Raw genomic sequence first — 9,886 nt, forward strand, 5'->3', positions numbered from 1 at the left:
TCTCCAAAGTCCTGGGAATATTGGTTTACAACACTGTGCCAGGCTCAAAAAAAATCTTAAAGGGCTGGTGAGATGGCTCAGTGGTCTAAAGTACCTACTTAGAACAAGCTTAGCAAAGCACAGGGACCGTGGTTCAATCCCCAGTACCACATGCCAGCCAGCCCTGCCCCCTGGTGGGCTGAGCTGGCCACACACACACACACACACACACACACAAATAAATGAACAAATAAAATTTTAAAAAATGTATTAAAAATAATATGATCTAAACATAAATAGACATGGAAGGTAGAAAACTACACACCAAACATTAAGATGTCTTGCTTTATATTTAATGGATAATATTCCATAAAAGAATTTATTCTACCTTCAACTTTAGCCACTTTGAGAAGAGGTATGTTACAGGTGAAAGTAGAATAAGTTTATTACTATATATATGTTTTCAGTATAGAAGAAACTGAAGTAGGCTGTCTAGATGTTTTTATGGTAGTCACCATGAAAACAACAGTACATACACAGGAGGGGACTGGCTTTGGTCAATGGTATAATCATGATGTGCAGAGCAAACCAAATCATCTGACAGGAAGTAAGGGTTTCAACCTTGCTCTGTTCAACAGAACTCAAACACCTTTTTCAGGACTACCATAATCCCATTCTACCACCAAAATTAAAAATTGCAGACATGCACAATTATTTCTTCATTTTTCTGCTTCAATGTAATTCTACCTCTGCTATGCCAATAGATTAATAAAGGGAAACCTAAAAGATCAGACTCTCTAGTGCAATGAGCAATGTCTCAATTTTTGAAAACCTGGTAGAATTCAAACAAATAGAAGCAAGGCTGTCAACAAATGAACAGAGAAGAACTAATGCTTAGATACACCTATTGACTACCTTAGGAACTCTTACAAACACTATGATGTTCAAATAGATTAATAAACAACAAAGTTCCCAACATCCACTACCATCAAATAGCACTTCCCTCTGCCCTTGAGTAAGGCAGAAGAACCAGAATATCACAGATCAAAGAAAAGAATAAACTAAGGTCAGCGACATAGCTCAGCAGACTAGGCACCTGCGTAGGCTAGCACAGATACCAGGGTTTGATCCCGGGCACCAAAGGCTGCGACCGCCTTAGGTGTGCTGAGTCGGCCACCAAGACAGGGCATGGTGGTACACACCTGTAATCCCAGCACTGGGGAGGCTGAAAACAGGAGGATCAACTGTGAGTCTGAGCTGCACAGTGAGACCCTGTATCAAATACACTTAAAATAAATAAATAAAATTTTAATTTTAAAAAAAATTCAAAAAGGTTAAAGGAGGAAAGCAGTATTTTCAACAAATAATATTGGAATAGGGCTGGCCAAATAGCTCAGCGGATTAAGAGCTTGGGGTTCGATCCCCAGGCATGTGGTGCCCGCCCTGCCCCCTGGGCACGCTGAGACAGGGATTGAGACGGCATGGTGGCGCCCACCTGTAATCCCAGCACTTGGGAGGCTGAAAACAGGAGAATCACTACAAGTCCGATCTGTGTAGTGAGACCCTGCAGACCCTGAATAAACAGAGGGAGAGGGAGAAAGAAGGGGGAGTGGGGAAAGGGGGTGGGGGGAGCAGGAGGAGCAGGAGGAGCGGGAGACCGAGACAGAGAGAGTCAGAGCCAAAGTCAGAGACAGATAGAATTGTGAAAGAGTTGCTTCCTAAGGTAATCCTTTGTCACCTGATATATTCAAGCATATGAGAAGCTATAAGATCTGTTTCAACCACAGAATTTTGACTCTACATCATTCCCTCATTCAACCTCACTTAATTATCATTCCAATCCATCCTATAAATTATAACTCCAGACCTTTTCTTTCCCCTTGTGCTGAGGATCAAACTCAGGACCTTGCATATGCTGAGCACACACTCTATTGCCTGAGCTAATCTCAGCTCCTTTAACTTCAGCCAGTAGTGCTCTACATGATAGTACCCCTCTATAGCCACAAACCTCATCCCCACCCCCCATCCCCAACAATGTGCATGTCTTGTATCTGTCCTGCTTAGATGATTTCACCCTCCCTTCTCCCATCTTTCAAAACCCCCTGAAAAGTTAAATACCTTCAGCAAGATTTTTAATTCCTATTCTTCTGGTATTCATGCTAATAATTCACTTTCATGTCCATATGACCTAATCATAAGCTCTAAAATGAGACCTAAAATATCCCCGCAAAAGTCTCATGTGGTTGGAGATGTGGTTCTAATTGGAAGTGGCAGGTCAGTGGGGATATGACCTGGAAGGAATCCTAGCTGCTCCTCTTACTACTTCTTGGCTGCCAAGGGGTAAGCAGCTGCCATCTCAACATGCATTTCCTGCTGTGAAACCTGCCATTCATGAACTAAACCTGCTAGTTACTGTGAGCTAAATAAACTTCTTTAAATTATGGACATTAAGTACTTTATTGTGCCCCAACAAGAATAAAGTAACTAATACAAAAAACTGTTACCAGGAGTGGGGTTGCTAATATGACTACCTGACCATGTGATTCAGAAGCCTTTGGAATTGTCTGCAGAAGAGTTTAGAAATGTTCGGAGATGCTAGAAAAGCCAAACTTTTAATGCTGTAAGCTAACCTTAATGGGTGATACTAGTTCTCAGAATATGAAAATACTGGTAGAAATATGGATAATGAAGACCAGGCTCATGAAATTTTAGAGGAGAATGAGGACTGTACTAGAAACTGAATTAGAGGCAATGTGTATTATATTCGGGGGGGGGGAGGGGCGGGGAGAGAAAAAAAAAACTTTTCTTCATTTTGTCCATATCCTAAATTTATAAGTAGTACACTAATTTCAAGACATTACAACATTTAGCCTGTGGCATGCATAAACTGGCTACTTTTAATCAGATCAACAGTGTGAAACCTGAGCAAAGAGCAGAGGTAAATAATTTGAAGAATTTGTAGTTTCATCAAAAAGGAAGCACTTGCAAAACTGGAGCAAAAGGGAGCAAGGCTATTGAAAAATAAGCACTGTAAGAAGGTCAAGCACTTTGCTTTAGGACAATACGAAAGATGGCTTAAAGGTATCTCAGGCATTGGCCAAATCTTACTCTTCCCAGGCTCAATGGTATAAAAGGATAAACTACTTTGAAAGATTGTCCCTTGAAAAAAAGACCCTAGAGAGTGCGTACTTCTGTAGGGTTGCCTACAGAAGTTTTCTCTAAAGAAGTATTTCCCTGAGTTTGGCCATCCAGATACTCCTAGGTCCAAGAGGCCTTGGCTACTACTTGAGCAGGTGGCCCAATCATGTGATATAGGTTTCTCAGGCATGCAGAATGCAAGAGCTATGCGATTCAAAGACACATCCACACAGAAGCAGGCCAGACAGAGAGACCAGGAAAAAGTGTGTGACAGTGTCACAATACCTTCCAGGAACCCGAGATGATGCATGAAGTGTAAGTAAAGCTGAGATGCATTGGAGACCCCACAAAGTTGGGAGATGACAGAAACAAGGAACATGTGCCAAGAAAAGCCTCAGGAACTGAGTACAGCCACTCCAATAAAGAGGCCAGTGGGCTGCAACCACCAAGGCTATAGGGATGGGCCTGCCCAAACCATTTGGGGCTACATCTAGCTGCCATATGCTCCAGATACTGGACATGGAGCTACAATAGCTGCACAGTTTCAGTCTTGCCTTGATGCTATTTCTTTCTATTCCACTGCTCCCTTTTGGAATGAAAATGTCTACCCTGTGCCATATATTTCGGAAGTATCTATTTTTTTTTTTTTTATTTTTACATGGATTCAAGCCAAGAATTTGCCTTAAGTATCAGCAAACACTTGAGACTTGGAACTTTGCAGCAGTATTGGAACTATTAAGATTTTGGAAGACTTTCACGCCTGTGCCTTCCTTATCTCGCCCCTTTTGGTACAAATGTAAACCTGTGTTCTACTCTTTTATGTACTGTTGAAATACATATGGTATGGGAAGCAACTTCTAAAGAGCACAAAGATTCTTTCAGGGATGATAAAAATGTTCTGGAATTAGATAACAATGCTAGCTGCACAACTCTGGTAATATCCTAAAAATTGTACCCTTTCAAGAAGTGACTTTTATAGGCCACTGACAGTGAACTGATTGAGACCACTATGAAGTAGTCCTGAGTAGGACTTAAATTAACCAATAGCTTTTCATGTTTACTTGTGAGTCTGTCTAAAATCTAGGCCACTTGTCTGGAAATGGGTGTCGAGACTCATAGTAAGTAACCCTGTTAGTTACTAATCCCTGCTGAGACCTGGAATCGTGGATGAACCCAGCAAACCTAGAGGATAAGAACTCAGCCAAGAACTCCTGGATCCAACCTCAATTAAAGACTGTTTCATACTCGTGAGTGTATTAATATAATATCTTATTTGGAGAAGTCTTTGAGTGGTTCTACTCTTCTTGAGTACTTCTCTCCCTTCTTCTGATAATTAAATACATACAGGCCACCCAAGGAAGGTCTTGGTCTCAGCCCTGAGAGAATCTCGAATTCTGTGAGAAGGCTTTGATCCTCCTGGAGCCCTGAAATCATTCCATTTGCCTCTTTTATTTAGTCTTCAATATATACTCATTCAGGAGATTACGGACATGACCAGCCCACAATAAAGAATATTATTAACCTGAGAGAAAACCTTTTAGAGCTTTCAGTCGTAACAAATGGCCAGCTGTGGCATATGTGTCATAGGTTCACCACCACTGGTATGGGCATTACCTCAATTTTTAAAAAAGGTAAGATATTCCACCCCTATTGAGCAGAAAAACATTCTACATCTGAGAAAGAAAGCTTTTTGTTCACAATGTCCTCCTTAAAAGTAGTTAAATATCTTAAGTATTTAGGTGTCTACTGCATACCAAATACCACGCTGGGGATCAGAAAAGGGCCACTAGACTACCATCAAAGCTGTCCTGCTAGAGCTTGGAAGAGGGCAGGCAACTCACTAAATTACTGTTATAATAAGAACGAGGAAGAAAGTATGTAAAGGTAAGAATGGAGGATACAGAAGGTGAGCAGGGTCCCAAAAAGAAAAGAGCACATCTAAGAGGAACAGGTATGCCTCAGCCCATGTAAGATTCAACAACTAGTTCAATGTAACTCCTACATTATAAGGACTTGGATGCTAGGAAATGGTTCCCATTCACCAAAGGGGTTCACCGCAGGGTCGTTTTACCTTGAGGTAAAATGACAAAGTTTTATGTTGTTTAATGTTTTCATGACACTTGCAGCATTGGCAATGTTTTAGTGTATCCACAAATATTCATATGCATTACTCATGTAATAAAAAATTCATTCAGAAAGTTGTTATACTGCAAAAACTATATACAACCAAATTTCTGTGTATTAGTTATGACTGCATTAAACGCATAAGGCATATACAAATACAATATATGGAGGGGTCTCATTTTTGGCTGAACACCGTTACAAATAAATATATGAACAAATACACTTTAACAGCCTGGGAAAAATCTAGATTGGAAGTTAGAAAACTACAGCCTATATAAATCAAATCTGGCTCACTTCCTTTTTTTGTACATAAATTTAGAACATAATTATACACTTTTATTTATATACAGAATTGCTCTGCTTTTACAACACAGTAGAAGAGTTGAATAGTTTCAGGGAGATCTTACGGCCAGTAAAGCTAAAATACTTACCACCTGGCTCTTTACCAAAAAACTGCCAGCCAAGCATGCCTTGTAATCCCTGCACTCCAGGGAAGCTAAAGCCAGGAGACTAGGGCTACATACCAAGTTTAAGGCAGGCCTGCACTATATAGTGAGACCCTATCTTAAAGGGAGAAAAAGGAAAAAAAAAAAAAAAGCATTCTAGTTTTTCATGTCTGATGCAATAATGATGATGATAATGATGAGAGACAGTTATTATTTTTTGTTTGGGTTGGACTAGGAGAGATAAGTCTTTGATTCAGAATCACATACAACATTTACAGATATAAACAAACGTAACAAAAAAAGACAAATCCAGATACATATTCAGTGGTCGGGTATGGTGGTGCAAACCCCGTAATCCCAGCACTGGGAAGGCTGAGCAGGAATATCACTGTGAGCTCGAGGTCAGCCTGAACTACAAGGTGAAAACCTGTCTTTAAAAAAAAAACAAAAACAAAAAAAAAAAACCATAGATATACATTCAAAATTATGGCAGTGCCAACAAGTGTGGTGGCACATGCCTAATCCCCCACTCAGAAGACTGATACAGGAGGATAGCAGTGAATGCCAGGCCAGCCTAGGCCATGCTACATAGTGAGTTCAAAGCCGCCTTGTGCTAAATGGTGAGACCCTATCTCCAATCAACTAATTAATATTTTTTTTAATTGGGGGGGCTGAAAGAAATGTATCACAGTTGTTACAAATTTGCCTCAGAGAAACATCTGAAACATAAAACAAAGTGAAATAAAAAGTGATCTACAATAATTAAATGTCTTAGTGACCAGATTCAATGATGATTTAGCTAAAGTTTTCATCACACTCAATAAAAGTTGGAAGAACCTTCCCATAGACAGCCATCATGATTTCAACAGAAAGCTCAAAAATTGTGCCATTAAACTCTATCATACCTAGACACTAATGGCTACCCAGAACCTATAAATGTGCATTCATTTAGGAATAGTAAGTCTTTTGTAGATGGTATCAGGTCATACTAGATTAGGATGGGTGCAAATTTTAAATGAATCCTGTCCTTAGAAGAGAAAAATGTGAACACTGAGATATTCAAGGAGAGTAATATGTGACAAGCAAGAGAAGTTGGACTCATGGGTCTCCATAGCTCCAAAACACCAAATATGGGTGGCAACCAGAAGAAGCTACAAAAGATGCATGACAACATATGCTTGTAATCCCAGCACTCCAGAGGTGAGGCAGGGAGATCACCAGAGTTCAAGACTGGTTTTGGCTACAGAGTGACATCCTGTCTCAAATAACAAAAAAAAAAAAAGGAAGGAAGGAAGGAAGGAAGGAAGGAAGGAAGGAAGGAAGGAAGGAAGGAGCTAAGAAACAGCAAGGAATAGATTCTTCTTCTACTTGAGAAGGAACCAAGCCTGCTCATGCCATGATGTCAGATTTCTGGCCTCTAGAAACATGACAGAATAAATTCCTACTATTTTTAAACTACCAATTTTTTTCTAAATAATTTGTTATAGGAACCTTATAAAATTAATAAACCCCCGGTTCCACCAAAAAAAAAAAAAAAAAAAAAAAAAGTTAATATACTCACCTCATTCACATTACAAAGTTTTAATAATTTCATCACTTGTTAGCATGAGAGGCCACAGAGATAGCTCAGCAGCCTAAGTGCCTGCCTAGGCAAGTACAAGGACCCGGGTTCAATTCCCAGTACCACATGCCATGCCAGTGGCATGCCAAGCCAGATGTGGTGGCACATGGCTGTAATTCCAGCGATGGGAAGGCTGAAACAGGGGAATCACTATGAGTCCAAGTAAGACCCTATTCAAATATTTAAAAATAAATAAATGAAAATAGCTGAATTGTTAGCATAGAAATATTTAGTTTCAGTCTAAAAATTAAGAAAAATATTCACCAAATGAAATTTTAAAAAAGTTTTTACTTCACAAATTGAGAACAACAAATGGAAATATAGAGCCTTTTTGGGTACTATCACAGTGATGAATTTGACATGAGACTATATTGGACTGCAAACTGCTGTCAGTAACCAGAGAACCAGTAAGGTTCTCCTAAAGGTCAATAAACACCTGTTTATAATAGCTACACAATTTACCTAAGCTGATACCCAATGGCTTAAAAAAAACCTACATCTTTAAGTCTTCCTGAGGCACACAAGCCTAACACAAAACTGCAGGTTTCAAGAAGCTTATCTTTCTTTCAGTCAGGCATGATGGCACACACACAGATAATCACAAATTCAAGAGCCCCTGGGAAAACAGGTAAGATGATCTCAAGAAAAACAAACACATAAATAAGGTGGGAGAAGATGGAAAATGGGGAAGGAGGAAGAGATGGAATAGAAAGAACAGAAAAAGAAAGGCATTTATCTTTCACATGTAGGGGCTGGGGAGATAGCTCAGCAGTTTAAATGCCTGCCTGGCAAGCACAAGGCCCTGGGTTCAATCCCTGCTATCAAAAAAAAAAAAAAAAAAATCAGGTTAATCACATTTAAAGCCTTTAATCTTAGAGCAATAAGGCCAATTTTTCCAGTGGTAATTACCAGTAAAGTGAGGATTAACAACCATTTTTTATCAATTCCAAGTTTCTTAAAACACTAATCTCCTTTAAGCCCAGATCTTTTTTTTTTTTTTTTTGAGACATGGTCTCAACTATGTATTCCAGGCTGACCTTGAATTCACAACGATCCTCCTGCTTCAGATTCCCAAGTACTAGAATTACAGGCATGCACCAGGCCCAGCTTAAACCCAGATTTAAATTATTTAGGTTAAAGTGAAACCAGTACAAGCATGGCTGGTTTAATAAACCAGTATGACAGAACGGAACACTTTCTAGACTTTTTTTTTTTTTTTTTTTTTTGGTATTTTAGTACAGGATCCACAAGGTCTACCTACAGGGTATCACTACATAGGTGTGGGCCACCAAGCCCAGTCTCAATTGTCATTTCAGGACGCCACCACAGCCAGTCTCAAGGCCATCTCAGCATGACCCGGGGGCAGGTTCAGCGTGGCCGTTGGGGAACCCCAGCCCGTGTGTCTGCCTAAGCAGGTGCTTTAATCTACTGAGCTATTTGGCCAGCCCTAGACTATTTTCAAAGTAATGACTATTACTAGGCTACATAGTTTTCCATTTTACTATTCCCATACAGTCAGTATTAACTAAAAGGAAGTATCACACAGGATGAAAAGTGAACTTCTGTCCCATTTATTTCCTAGCAAGTTATATTACTATATTTCTGATTTAATTATCTCTCGAAACTCCCAACAGATGTGAATTCCTTTACAAAGATATACCATATTGGGGGCCAGGGAGAAGGTTCAGTGGAATAAGTGCTTCCCTGGCAAGCGCAAGGGCCTGAGTTCAATCCTCGGTCCTGCCAAATAAATAAATAAAATGAAAAAGTAAATAAAACATAAAAAAAAAAGATATACCATATTGTTCTATGAGCAACTCCCCTGATTAAAAATTTACTGAACAACTTACAAGTACAAGAACAATAGAAACATTCCTAGGACCAGCCAAATAGCTCAGCAGATTAAAGCGCCTACAAGCAGATGCAGAGGCCGGGGGTTCAATCTCTAGGCCTGCCATGCCAGCCCTGTCACCATGGCACACTGAGATGGCAATTGAGACTGGGCAGGATAGCACACACCTATAATCCTAGCTCTTCATAGCCTATGAGTCCCATCTAGTAGTGAGACCCTCAACATCCTGTAGACCTTTCCCTAAAATTAAAAAAAAAAAAAAAAAAGATTCCTTTTGCAAAAAATGGGGATGAAGGGGCTGGGGAGATGGTTCAGTGGAATAAGTGCTTCTCTGGCAAGCGCAAGGGCCTGAGCTCAATCCCCAGTTCCACCAAAAAAAAAAAAAAAAAGAAAAAAAAATGGGGATGAAGCAAAGTATGTAAGTGTAAGGGACTGGGTTCCTTTCCCAGGGCAGGGCCTTGGTAAACATGAATTTTTCAGAAAAACCTGCCTCTCCTTATTTAAAAAAAAAAAAAAATCTTAACCTACCTTGTTTTCGAACATCTTCTACAGCAGCCATAAGCTCCTCTTTCAGAAATTGACTCTCCTTTGCAATTTTATCCCCCTTCTCCAAGAAATTCTCAGTTGCTTGTTCAACAGATGCAGCCAAAACATGGGCCTTCTTGGAACGACCTCTCTTCTTATTAGAGGGCCCCTTGCTATTGGTGTTGACCAGGGTTGTAACCT

The 9,886-nt window shown here is 39.8% G+C and overlaps 1 protein-coding gene across 1 annotated transcript in view; it reads right to left on the reverse strand.

The window, feature by feature from the left end:
- Positions 1 to 9,886, reverse strand: part of Ctnna1 (catenin alpha 1) — a 206,210-nt gene that overhangs the window by 157,714 nt on the left and 38,610 nt on the right. Inside the window, 1 exon segment of the mRNA XM_023703371.1 lies at positions 9,689 to 9,884. Within this exon segment, the coding sequence (XP_023559139.1) occupies positions 9,689 to 9,884 (196 nt within the window).

Source organism: Octodon degus, unplaced genomic scaffold (genome assembly GCF_000260255.1).
Source record: "Octodon degus isolate 3935 unplaced genomic scaffold, OctDeg1.0 scaffold00169, whole genome shotgun sequence".
In the NCBI taxonomy this organism is placed as follows: Eukaryota; Metazoa; Chordata; class Mammalia; order Rodentia; family Octodontidae; genus Octodon; species Octodon degus.